Below are 14,875 nucleotides of genomic sequence, written 5' to 3' on the forward strand. Positions count from 1 at the left end.
GAGAATCTTTGGAGGGTGAAATTACTTATGGTGAATTGACAACTGCTTTGCGAAAAATGAAAAATGAAAAAAGCCCTGGGTCAGATGGTTTCACAAATGAATTTTTCAAGTTTTTTTGGATAGATATAGGAAAATTTGTATTTCGTTCTATAATTAATGGTTACGAAAAGGGGGAATTATCAATTACTCAAAGACAAGGTATTATAACCTGTATACCAAAGGGAGATAAACCGAGACAATTCATGAAAAACTGGCGACCAATAAGTTTACTAAATACCACATATAAATTAGCATCAAGCTGCATAGCTGAGCGTATAAAATTAGTTCTACCTCAAATTATTAACAGTGATCAGACTGGCTTTATTCCGGGGAGATTTATAGGGGAGAATACTCGTCTTATTTACGATATATTATTTCATACAGAACTAAATGATTTACCAGGACTGCTCCTTCTCATAGATTTTGAAAAAGCTTTTGATTCTGTATCATGGAATTTCATTGAAGACGTTTTAGACTTTTAATTTTGGCCCCTCTATAAAACAATGGGTAAGAACCTTTTACAAAAATATGAGTTCTGCAGTTTCTCAAAATTGTTTTTTATCTGAATTCTTTGAAATTCGAAGAGGTTGTCGACAAGGGGATCCTTTATCACCCTATATATTTCTTTTATGTGCAGAAATACTTGGAATATTAATTAGAAAAAATAAAGATATAAAGGGAATTAAAATAGATGATACTGAATATTTGATCTCTCAATATGCTGATGACACGTCAATTATTCTTGACGGTTCACCAGAGTGCCTTGACGCAACTCTCCGCTTATTACATAAATATGCTGAAATGTCTGGTCTCCATATGCACTTAGACAAGACAAAGGTGGTGTGGATAGGAAAGAAAAAATATAGTCAAGACACCATGTGTGTAAAGTGGGGATTGGAATGGGGTTCCAGTAGGTTTACACTATTAGGAATAAACTTTTCTGTCAATTTGCAAGAAATGGAATCTTTGAATTATTATCCTAAAATAAAAGAAATTGAAAATATACTCAATATTTGGTCTAGACAAACACTTACTCCAGTGGGAAAGATAACAATTATCAAGACACTAATTATTTCAAAATTAAATCATCTGTTTTTAACATTACCAACACCCTGCAATACTACTCTTAAACAACTTATTCGTACTATCTATTCATTTATTTGGGAAAACAAGCCTGACAAGATTAAAAGAGAAATATTATGTCTGGAACATAAATTTGGGGGGGCTGAAAATGTTAGATATTGAAGAATATATAAAAGGGTTAAAATTAACGTGGGTCCGACGGTTGCTAAAAAACAATACAAAACTCAAAAAGCTTATAGAAAGCACAGAAAATATTGATATTGAAAAACTAGTATTTCTAGGCCCACCGAACAAATGTAAAAACCCCTTTTGGAAAGAGATTTTTAAAGCATGGACAGAAATGCTAAATAAACTTAAACCAAAAAATGAAGAAGAATTTTTAACAGATTCACTTTGGAATAATGGAAATATTAAAATAAGTAGACTGGGCTGATAACGGTATTTTATTGATTAATGATCTGGTAGATAATGAGGGTAAATTAATGTCGTTTGAGCAATGCAAAAATATTTATGAAATTAAATCTAACTTTCTAGTTTATAATGGAGTTATATCAGCAATAAAATCATATCAAAATTCTCTTAAACATAATATCTCTATAGAAAATCTTAATAAAGTTCATGGTCCAATTCTACCAAATAATATTAGAACATTTTTTTTGTCAAATAAAGGGTCAAAAGATATGTATAATGTTTCTTAGAAAAAAGTAGTACAAGGCCTAGTTGTGAAGATAAATGGTCTCTAAGATTAAATAAAAATTTTGATTGGAAAAAAGTGCATAATATGTCTTTCTACACCACAAAAAGCTCTAAACTTCATTGGTTCCAGTACAGAATAGTGCACAGAATCATTGGCACAAATGAATTTTTATTTAAAATTAAGATAAAACAATCAGATAAATGTACTTTCTGTAATGAAGCTATTGAAGATATTGAGCACATATTTTGGACATGCCATAAAATTTCAATCTAATTAAAAACCGATCTCTCATCGCTCCTGTTTCTGATATGTCGCGTGGGAGATCTAACGAAACCGGCTTTGAGGTCACATGTGAGTGAACTAAAAGTTATGAACTTATAAAGATATGCAAATGAGTTGACGACCTATTAATAAGCCAATCAAAAAAGTTTATGAATTATTTTGACTGACGATTTCGTCGTAAATAAAATGAGTTACATCCCTTTGCCTTACGTTAAACTTCCAAGATCGTGGAAGACTCAATTTCATTGGTCGAAAAAGACACACCTACGAGGTCACTCACATGTGACCTCAAAGCGGGTTTCGTTAGATCTCCCACGCGACATATCAGAAACAGGAGCGATGAGAGATCGGTTTTTAATTAGATTGATAAAATTTCAGATTTATGGATTGAACTTGGTGATTGGATTTATAACCAAACACAAATATTGATTCCATTTAATATAGATATTATTTTATTTGGAAATTTAGGTAACAACGGAAATAATATGATAAAAAACTTAATAATACTCCTGACAAAATTCTATATTTACAGAACAAAACTATGTGAAAAAAAGGTAAATTTTACAGGACTTAAAAACTACCTCAAAGAATCTCTAGCATTAGAAAAGAATTTATTTTTTAAAAGAAAACCTTTTCATATGGCCAATATCTGCTGGGACCCCTGGCTTCCAATTTTAGAAGACTAGGTTGATTATCAAAAAATTGGTACATCATGTACCGGAATTATTTTTATGTACATTTCTTTCCTTATCCACATCACCACCTATGTTTAATGATTTGATACTGTTATATGTTGGTTTATATATATATATGCTTGATGTTTTAGTCGATGTTTATAACTACATGTATCTACCTCTAAGTTATTGCATGTACGCAAATATTTGAATAAATAAATCCTGCAAGATACATTATGAATGCTGTAAGTAAAATATATATATTTTTTTTTTTTTTCCTTTTTCCAAAATTCCAAATTTCTGTGATTTTTATTTATTTATTCTTTATATATATATTTTTTTTTTATCTATTCAGATTTATTGATCATTCTGTATTGATAATGTTTTAGTTGGATATATTATAATTTACAATGATTTATAAATGTATATATTACAGTTTAAAAAAACTAACAAATACTAACCAAATTGACTATATTTTATATATGCTACTAACGGTTAACGAGGCCGGGATAAGGTACCGGTATTTGATGTATCCACTAACAAATGTCAAACTATCAATAAAGTATGATCAAATTTAAAAAAAAAAAAAAAAAAAAAAAAAAAAAAAAAAATCGACATTATTCATTGCCTTTTCTACAAAATTAGTATATTGGGATAGAAACGTATTATTCAAGCTCAGAAAGAACTGCATCCGTTTATTATAACTTCACTGATGTCAATACTCAATTAAACTCTACACAATGCAGACAATCTTAAGACCAACCAGAATGTTTGTTCAAAGGAATAATGGTATAACAAGTATAATTTTGGTATATCTTATGCCTTGAACAAACGTATCTACTAGAGATTTCATGTGTATTGATTTTGATACACAATATCATCTAGTATTTACAACCATAAGACAATGCAATTACATACAGTAACTCAGATAAAACATCCGAACTATTATCTGACAGAGTATAATTCACGTTTCTTTGTTTTTTAGAACATGAAGACGAAGCAACTGCGATTGATAATCCATCTTATCACGGTAAATTGCAGATTATATCAATCTTCATGCAATTTTGCATGCATTTAAATGGTCAAACCGTTAACCTATTTACAAAAGGAGGTACTAGAGGGCGGCGAAAAAAACGTTCTGTTTGACGGATATATGATTGTTAAAAATGTTTTTTTTCATTAAGTCACTCAGAACGATTTTGATTAGGAAAGCGGTGATCAACACTATCAATGTGGACAAGTTAAGGTCAGATTTTAAAACCCTATTCCTTAATAATATCCAGTTGAAATACTTGCGGTCATCTTATTTTTAATCATTGCATTCATTACACACATATGAATTAATGGATGAATTATACCTCAGTTACATATTTCAGAATTAATTTAGATGGCAGTTTTTTTTTTTTTACATTTTCTGTCTACCGCATCTGTGAGCAAGTATAAAGCTAAAATGATCTTATTTGTCTTTAATTAATATATTATAAGTTTTAGAACATACTCCCGATCTATTTGGTAAAGGGTACTCGATTTAGTTTATAATTTAATATATAAATCGATTATGTATAAAAAAAAAAATCTTCCACGGAAATTTCACAACAGCAACCTGTTATCAATAGTACTCACTGCAAATTGGGTTAATCAGATGGTTGAAAGATTCAAATAAGAACACCCGAGCACTTGTAAATACTAGCTATATAAAGTGACGTGTAAAGAAAATATGTTTGCATGTTAATGCCTTTGTTGAAGATTTAAAAAGGGTAGACACACGTCGCTGAAATGATATATTTACACAAGGCTCTTAGTTCGATCTTTTACAAGAGACAAACCAAATGATTAAAAAACACTTATAAGATGGCAATGCATGCTATTGTTTCTATACAGATTAAGTTTTTATTAAATTTCAGAAAAAGAAGAAACAATATCATCAATACATAGTTCGTCAAATGAAGGTGAGTTTTAGTAAATTGTAATCTACCAGATAATATATATGTAGCAGTAAAGTTCAATAGAAAATTTATTGATCTACAATAAACAACTGTCAATAATTTCAGCGTATGTGTGAATAACATTATACGCTGTGCTGTACAACTTTGTACCTTTTTCACTTTCGATCTTTTATATCTGGGCGTTATGTATTCGGGTTTAGTTTTCTGTAATTAGTTAATACTTCAGTTTCTTTATGTATATCTCTTTCATATTCATTTGATAAAATTTACTGTTTGCAATAGCATGAATTGTTCTATATAATAAGAATGTTCTTATCCCGGGCATAAAAACAATGCCGTATTTGGCGAAACCTTTTCAACTTTTTATCTCCAGCGCTGTACAACTTTGTACTTTTTTCACTTTCGATCTTTCATATCTGGGCGTCACTTGTAAGTCCTGTGTGGACAAGGCGCGTTTTTGGCGTATTGAATTTTAAACCTGATGCTTTTTGTTATCTATTAATCATGTTTTTCTTTGTCTAATATGTTCTCCTATTTATTTGTATTGTAGTCCTGTAATATTATGTTGTCATTTCAATGTTATATTTAACTTTGCCATTAAAGTGCAAGGTTTGGCATGCCACAAAACCAGGTTCAACCCATCACTTTTATTCCCCTTTAAAAGTGTCCTGTACCAAGTCAGGAAGATGGCCATTGTTATATTATTGTTCGTTTCTGTGTGTGTTGCATTTTAACGTTGAGTCGTTTGTGTTTTCTCTTATTTTTGAGATATTGAGATCAGACGTGGCACGGTACTTGTCTATCCCAAATTCATGTATTTGGTTTTCTTGTTATATTTGTTATTCTCGTGGTGTTTTGTCTGATGCTTGGTCCGTTTCTGTGTGTGTTACGTTTCGGTGTTATGTCGTTGTTCTCTTCTTATATTTAATGCGTTTCCCTCGGTTTTAGTTTGTTACCCCGATTTTGTTTTTTGTCCCTGGATTTATGAGTTTTGAACAGCGGTATACTACTGTTGCCTTTATTATATTTGTAATAAAAATATATACTGTATGCGTAATGTGAACGCCACATTTGTAAATAAAACTTTAGTAAACAAAATTATCAAACTACAAACAGATTAACATATCTGTTTTATTTTATAAAAGGAAGAACTATTTAAACAAATGCTCAGCTTAATAGTCAAATTATTGTTGTTTATTTCGAAACTTTTCGATACAAATATTTCCATAGAACCATCGCCACATATAACATTTTGTATAAGGTGTGGAAAAAGATTCCAAGTTATTGACATTGTGTAAATTCGATGAAGAAATCAGTGAACACCTTTTTTTGAATGACTATTATCTTCACATTTGTGTGAGTCTTTTGGAACATTGTAAAACAAAAATTATAAACTTGAAAGTTTATCATTGATCTGTAAAAATAGTTATATACACGTACATGCAAATAAAATGAAACAAAACGTCAAATAAGGTTGAGTTACAGTACAAAATAAAAGTACTACATGTAGTTGCTTAAATATTATATTGTAAAAGTTGAAAGTAACAAAAATAAAGTTCATAGTTTACAATTATTTGGCCTCTATAACATGTAATATTCAACTCAATATTGTGTTTGAGAACGATTATGAATTGAATAATGCTTGATATCTATTCAATTTTGATCATTTGCAATAAACAGATAAACTATCTATCCTTTGTCATATTACCGTTCTGGCTCATACTATATTTGAAATGTTTCTGAAAGCAACATTATTAACACATAAACGATGTTCAACTTAATAGGGTTTTGAAATTATACTGTTCTTTGCCACAGATAGAATGTATATTGCTTTGGGCTTTGAAAATTTCCAATGAACTCACAAATAGCCAATGACAATTCCCCAATATTGTTTTGAATTCAGGATTCTGGACTTGCTAATCAAACTAATACATTTTTCTTATCACTTGTTCGTAACATTTTCGTTTAAGCCGAGTTATTGAAGTCTGAAGCTGGCATGATAGTCACTGCTAGTAGTGTGTTGTTTATCTTTTTTTTTCTTTTTTTTACAAATAAATATTCTTTATTCTTCAAATTGCTTGTTACAACTTTACTTCATTGTCCAAGCTTCAATAAAGTATCCATGTGAAATACTTTCTGAGTATCCAGGAAAATACACAGAATATAATAAAATATAAACAGTAGTTTTTTTCCATCAATTACATCAATGTTTTTAACTTAATGAAAAATACATTTTGAGAAACTGTTTTGTTCTCATTCATAAACCTTCGTAGCTCCTTTATAAAAAATAGTATACAAATCTAAAAATTTCAGTTTTTGCTCGGATACATAGTACGACTTGTAAATACAAAAACCTAGTATTGTCAAGAAATAATTAAAACCGTTATATCCTTGATCTGATATTTTGTATCCAAATACTATATGTTTTGCTAATATCATGTTTTGAAAATTAAATTTTGCTAAAAGATAATGTACTTTCTACCAAAAATCTTTCAAAAATGAACATGTAATAAAGAAATGCAAATAATCTTCTTCTTTTGTTTTACAAAAATTGCATTTATCGTTCTCAGATATTTTCCACTTTAATAGTAGCTGCTTTGTAGGAATAATATACTGAAGCGGTTACCATCTGAAATTTTTTAACTTATTTTCCTTTAAAATTTTAAATATAAAATCGTATACAAATGACATATGTGGTACGTATTCTAATTTTAAATATCTTGTCCAAATGTTGATACCGATTGGCGTTATTTATTTTTTTATGTACTAAAGTTTTATAGAATATTTTATTGTTGATATCTTTTGTTTCAATTTGTTTATTTTCCATCTTAATTAAACCTTACATATATTGATTATACTCTTAACGGAGTTTTCTCTTTTTAAAACTTGCATCCATTCTTTTGGGATGCAGGATTTTAACATCTTAAACTCTGCAATCCAGTTTGTTTTATTAATTAACTTTTTTAAAATAAAACTTTCTGATAAATTTCCTTCACGATCCAATATGTCGTTAATATACACCAATCCACTTTTAACCCAATTCGGGAAAAACAAGCATTTGTTGCGATATTTAATATATCTATTTCCCCAAATAATCTGTTTTCTAATATTAGAAAAGTGATAAGAAAATGTTGACAAACCTCCTCCTGTTTTAACCCAACTTAAAATTACTTGTAAATAAAAATCGGGTATTTTTCCAAGTCCATCTATTGATTTGATATTATCTAGATTCATGTTAAAGACTAAAAAGTTTTTACCAAGATTGTTAAAATATTTAATAGGAATAATCTTCCAATTCGGCAGATTGATTGTTGTTAATTTGGAGACCCATGAGACTTTCAGTGCTGTAAAATAACTGTCAAAATCAATCATTTCAACCCCACTTTTTGGTATTCGCCAATAATTGTGTTTCTTTTTACTTTGTCATTTTTTCCTTCCCAAATATATTTGAAACAGCAGCTTTCAATTTCTTTCAAGTAAATATCTGTAACTTTGCACGAAGTAGCCAAAAATGTTAATTTTGGTAATATTAAAGATTTTATGATCAATATTTCCCAACCATTGTTAATTTTCTTTTTTCCCATGTTATCAATTTTAGGTTCCCAATTTAACTTTTCACATTGAAGTCTATCGTGACAAAAATAAATGCCTAAAGCTTTGACGGGTTTGTCTGTCCAGCGTATGCCCTTAATCTTATCTACGCTGTTTTAAGTGCCCCAATCCAGATTCCTTCTGTTTTATTACGGTTTAGCTTCAACCTTGAGAAAGAACCAAATGTCTCAATTATATTCATAGCTTTAGATGTATCTGAACTACAAAACAGTCTTGTAACATCAGCTAATTGTGATATTTTGATGCTATGTGTTTTATCATCTATAGTAATACGAAAACCTTTAATGTCTGAGGTTTGTCTCAATCGCTCGGCCATAATTTCGACCGGTAAAACAAAAAGTAAAGCCGATAAAGGACACCCTTGACGGATTCCTTTAGAGTTTTCAAAAATTTCGAATACCCATCCATTATTTATTACACACGCCTGTATTCCCTTATATAATGTTTCCAACCATGATATGAATGATTCATTCAAACAAAAATGTTTTACTTAAAAACACTTAACATAAATTCCATTCCAAAGAATCAAAAACCTCCCTATCACAAATTGTAAAGTCATCTACATTTATCTTCCTGGCCATAACAGTATCACCTACATATTTATGCAGTAGATCTTTATCTGGAGCCGTGGTTGTATATAATATTTTATAATAGTTTGTGTCTAATTGTAATTCCAATTGTTTTATATTATATGTTAGTGTTTCATCTTCGTTTAATTGTTCGTCTCTAATTGTTGTTAAGTGTTCTAATTCGCTTTCTAATTTTCTTGTTGTCTCCCGTCATAATTTTGATGATTTTCTATCACAGTATAGAATAGATTCGTCTCTAATTTCAATTTTTAGATTGTCCCATAATAGACGGATATCGCTACTGTCACTATTGAGTATACAATTTTCGAACTGATTTATAACTCTGTTGATTGTTTTTTTTATATTCAATATCCTTTAAAATAGAATTATTTAGTTTCCAGTATCAATTCCCTCTTTCTGAAGCCCCTGTCTTAAAGTTTAAAACTAACCCTTGATGGTCAGTCACTTTAATTTGTGCCAGTTTAATTTTACAATATTCAACGAGAGACTGAAATTGTTTTGCAATTAAAACTATATCTTTCCTACTTGCTTGTGTCTTATCCTTTCTTCTCCATGTAAACTATTGTGTGTTTTTAGGTGTTGTTTATCTGTGTATAGTCATTTTGCTTAGTTTCTTCTGTTGCCTATTCTTACATCAGATTAGGACTTCTTTGAAGCTGAGTTTTTCTATGCGTATAATGTGTGTTTTTTATTCGAAATAAGCGAGAGGTAAAGAGGGAGGTTGAGATCACCAAACATGTTTGTCCCTGCTACATTTATGGGACTATCCCAAATCAAGACATCTTGCCTGCGTAAGTCGTAAGTTTTTTCATATTTTTGTTATTGATCAGTTTCAATGTCTATTTTCACTGAACTAGTACATACTTTTGTTTAGAGGATAGCTCCCGCTTTAGGGTGGTGATTTGTTTGCTGTGTTGCAGACCAATGGTTTGCCTTGGACTGATATCTGATCTTTTCTTTTCAATTGACGTCCGCTGTCCTTCGACATTTATTTTAACAAACATTTTTTCTTCCGAATCTACTTTGCTTCATTTTACCAAACTTCGCCACAATCATTTTTGGATTATCTAGTATAACCCATAAATAAAGTGACACAACCTGCCATCCAACATTGTCGACATGGTTAAACATAGAACACCAGGCCACCTATTTGATTGAAAACCTCTATGAAAAGATAAAATCGGACAGGCAAACATGTTAGGAATGTTTAGGTCTACCTGCTGACTTTTATACTGCCAAACGACTTCTTATAGGAGTTATTGTTCTTAAATGTAATAATGTACAATTTTTTTTCCCCCCTATTATTCTAAAAACCTATATTAGACATAGATAAGTTTTTAGAAAATAGCTAAGACAAGATCTACAAATAAGTCAACATGGCCAAAATGTCAGACATCTCCTTGGTGGAGTTATTGCCCTTTTATGATTTAACCTGTTTTAGATTTCTAACAATATTTTCCTCTCGAATTAATTGGTCAAATTTGTTAGACCTTGCAACAATTACTATTGCTGCATTGCTTAGCAATTCTGGGACTCCTTCTGCCAACCAACAGTGCGGACATGGCTAAAAATAGAAGATGAAGGTAAACTGAAAGGTTGCATATTATCTTGAAAACTGCCAGGAAAAGGCACACTAGCATTGTTCAGAGGGTTAATATAAACCTGCTGTCTTTCTTTGTCAAAACTATCAGACGACTCCTCACTGGAATGATTGTCCTCAAGTGTATTTTTTTTTTAAATATGTCTTTTATTTCGAAAAAAATGAAAGATACAGAGAAACGTTTATAAGAAAATAGAAAAAGTGAGGTAACAAATAGGAACTTGCTGATGGCGTCATTTGATTAATTGCTATTTAATGACAATTTTTATTTAATTTCAGTGTTACATGTGCTCACCTTTAGAAAAACTTTTTTACATGGATTGACAAGTTTAACCGGATCATTTCTCTGTTCGGTTAACTCACTGTAACATTAAGAATATTCTGTTCCTTTTGCAACAACAGCTAAAATTCTGAACCAAATAATTGTATCTACAAAATGTTATTAAAGTTTCATGTAACTTTATATCCTTTATTTTACTTTCCGTTATAAAGATGATGTTTCTCACTAACAAATCCAAAATTTGTTGACTATGTTGAACGAAACTATCCCATCAAACTACAGATAAAGAATACCACAGATACAGTAAAGTCTGTCGCATATCTAGAATTACATCTAGAAATTGACAACGAGGGTCGATTGAAAACAAAACTTTACAAAAAAAAAAGAATATTTTGTGAATCATGCCTTTAGAAATTTTATGGACGCCATCACGAGCTAGTTGATCGTTATGGAATAACCGTTTCACAGGTGATATTAAACATGCTTCTTATTTCGTAACTACAATCCCTTTCTCGTTTGACGAATGTGACCTACCGAATTAAACTATTTATCGTATTTGAAATAACATAAGCAATACGACGGCTGCCACATCTGGAGCAGGATCTGCCTTCCCTTCCGGAGCACCTGAAATTGCTCCCCAAGGTTTTGATGGTGTTCATGTTGCGTAGTCTTTAATTTTCTATGTTGTGTCTTGTGAACTATTGTTTGTCTGTTTGTCTCTATACTAGTCTACATAATATATTATAGTTTTAAATTCAGGTTCATTCTACTTCTGTATAAAACACCTCTTAACCTGAAATCCCAAACAATTGTCACTCTACTTTTGTTTAAAATTGTTTTTTTATGTATACATTATGTTTCTATATATAGAAACAACAGGTATCGAGGAAGTCCAGCAGCCAACTACAAATACAGACAAGAAAAAGTTATTACAATATTACCCAACTTTCCCCAAAAAAACAGATGATGATACTTGGACTGAGCCGGCAGAACCGATAAAAGTTTTAGATGAGTAAGTAATAGAGCTAATCCAAAGTTTACCTTATATGAGTGCAAATGAAAACGCAACACTTGGTTTTTCAAAATTAAAATTTATATTAGAAAGGATAATCTTTCAAAATAAATTGTTCTTGAAAACTAACAATTTTAACAATAGATCGACATCAAACAAAAATGTTGCATTGTCATTTTTCGTGCGCATTAGGTAAACGAAACATCCAATGTCGATTCATCAACTCACAGTCCTAACAACAAATGTTACAACCCCATGGTGCAGCGCAATCTCGACAGTGTCGTGGAATTGATCATCCCGGACATTTAATGTGATCCCGAGGAATGTTATTCCAACTGTCCAGCAAAGCAAATTCAAGCTGACTTTATGATATTGGGGTGGTTTTCGTCGTCTAAACCATGTCAAATCTGATGCTAAATGTGCTCATTTGGACCAAAATCCGGCGAAAAGCATGACTTTTGGCCAAGGCGGGTGCCAATTGTCTATGTAACCACCACTACCGGTTTTTGGTACATAATGAATGATTTGTGGTCTACAGAATTCGATGTTTACGCCAGGCGGCCATTTAGTTGTCACTAATGAAAGACTGTGGTGCTCTTTAACAATTTAGCGCAAATGGTGCTTTACTGAAATTGCTCCAAAGGTTCTACCGTGACCACCATTGAACTCTCTTGACCTTTGAACAACCATCATAGTCGATATCGGATATGTTAAAGACCAAATGTATCGGACTTGCTGAGCGTATCCCGGGATGTGGCTTATCATTAAATGATTCATTTTGGTTGAATTTGTGGATGATTTGGGTTATTGTAGAGGCTACAACTTCAGTCTTCTCGTAATTGTATGCTGTGAAAGGCTACATTGGATCATGCCCAAAACTGCATGTCGCTGGTTGTCAAAAAATCCTGGCATTTACTCAGATGTTTATTGCAGTTTCTTAACAATAAGGACGGGAAAATTCATGACATTAGCCAAGCATTAAATGATAAAATCGTGAAAATGGTGCGTATGTTGAAAAGCGGTGAACTCGGTTTATGTCCGTTCAAAATAACCCTTACTTCGCATTTGTTCCAAAAATCACTCAACCTTAAAGTTGTCAACAATTGTCTTAAAAGTCATTTTCAACCAACTATACAAAGTTCTAATATAAATAAAATAAAACTTATAAGATTATTTTGAAAAACAAAAGTGTTGCGTTTTCATTGGCACTCAGTATATATCAATCAAACGTTGTGGTTTAACTTGTCAATTTTCAATAGGTCTTTCATTTGATCAATCCTGTTATCATATACACATAGTATAACATAACATAGTACCAAACGTTTGAACAGAACTATATTATATTGTATATTAATCTAAAGATCCGTTTTGTGTGTGTTCGTCATGGGTTGCTGTTTTAAAGGCGTTTGAAATCATCTCGCTATATTAAAACACACTTACAAACTTATTCCGATATACCCTTATGCCGTTATTAGTTTTAATCTGAAAAAGGAGAGAAAAAAACACATGTTATTTATACTTAAAGGTATACGTATCCATATCTTTCAAATATTATAAACAAAAAAACATAAAACATTATAGGAGAATGCAATTGTGTGCAAAATGAACTCCTCTTTAAATTCAAAAGAGAATTTTAAGTATGTTTTCACTATAACATGTATATAATAAGTAAACCAATTGACACTTTAACCTTTTGACAAGAATCACAACGATTTTGCATCAACGGCTAATTTGTAAAGGAACATTTATCTCGTAAATTGTGCATGTGTTGTCGGTTAAAGTAAAAGATCTGGATGACAATTTCTTAACATTTTTTATTTCTAATAATACTACTTTTGAATGTTTAATGTGAGCCACCGTATTTACTAAATTATCCCTACTATTTCGCAATTGTTAGTTAATTCCTAATCATATTTTTGTAAATCGTTTGACCATCTGCAGATATCATTGAAAACATGTTTTTTTTTTTTCCGGTTTTGACTGTTTTTAAATTCAAATAATAAATAAAAATGATTGTTTATTTAGAGGAGAGACACAGCCGATGGAACTCAGCCCTAGTTTAAATGATCATAATGATCAGGACAAGACAGATTCGACCAGTGAAGATAAAAGTCCTGAAACAGAAAACTGATCATCGTTATTAAATAATCTCTAGGAGAAAAATGAAAGGCACAATAATATGTTTTATTGCATAGCAATATAATATTTCCTACAGAAAGTAACCAAAAGTTAGCGTGCAATTAATTGTAATATTGCACTAGTGCAATAAATCTTCAAAATTTATGACGTCATCAACGACAAAAACTTTGTTTAAACCAATTTTTACTTTCAAATATTATATTGCCATACAATAAAAGGGTTATTGCATGAATATTGGGGAATATTGTCCCTCGTAGAACATATATTACACTCACAAGCTCGTGCAATATCAAATTCTACTCGGAACAATATTCCCAAATATTCATGCAATAACCCTATATTCTTATTGAAGGAAGGCAAATGTGTATACATTATATATTTTTGCAGCTATAATGTTAGCAATAAAAACACTGTGAAGTGGTATAGCTTGTAATAGAATATTCATAAATGTAAATGCATGCATCGTATTTTTCAAGATGACATTTTAACCGAAAGTAATAAATACATTTATTAATTGTTTTATCATAATCAGAGATACTGAAATGTTTTGTTTAATTCAAGTAGCTCGGCTACCTAACTATGTCACTACTTCATTGTTCTCATCTCTGTTTGTATATATAATGCTGTTTCACAACGTAACCATAGTTTTGTTTGGAGATATTTGCGGGGAACATGATTATTGATATATATTGATGATGGTAGAAATCTAAATCTATGTACTGTGTTATAAATTTTTGATAAATGATATTCTAATTGCATTTATATTTGAAACATATTATTGTATCATATCTAACATGTATAATATATTATATACTTGTGTACTTAAAAAATTTTGATAACACTTTATTTTTGTTAAAATATACTTATATACACGTATGTGTTCATTTCAATATTGTAAGAAAAGTAATAATGTCATAGTAT

At 30.7% G+C, this 14,875-nt stretch overlaps 1 protein-coding gene across 1 annotated transcript in view; it reads left to right on the plus strand.

Annotated features, from left to right (window-relative positions):
• LOC139482981 (uncharacterized) overlaps positions 1-14,830 on the plus strand; it is a 31,064-nt gene extending 16,234 nt beyond the window's left edge. The window contains exons 13-16 of the mRNA XM_071267011.1: positions 3,761-3,805; positions 4,680-4,724; positions 11,674-11,815; positions 13,841-14,830. Coding sequence (XP_071123112.1) covers positions 3,761-3,805; positions 4,680-4,724; positions 11,674-11,815; positions 13,841-13,946 — 338 coding nt within the window. The 3' untranslated portion in view covers positions 13,947-14,830. The remainder of the gene's footprint in view (positions 1-3,760; positions 3,806-4,679; positions 4,725-11,673; positions 11,816-13,840) is intronic.
• The last annotated feature ends 45 nt before the right edge of the window (positions 14,831-14,875 follow it).

The sequence above is a fragment of the Mytilus edulis genome, chromosome 7 (genome assembly GCF_963676685.1).
Source record: "Mytilus edulis chromosome 7, xbMytEdul2.2, whole genome shotgun sequence".
Lineage (NCBI taxonomy): Eukaryota > Metazoa > Mollusca > Bivalvia > Mytilida > Mytilidae > Mytilus > Mytilus edulis.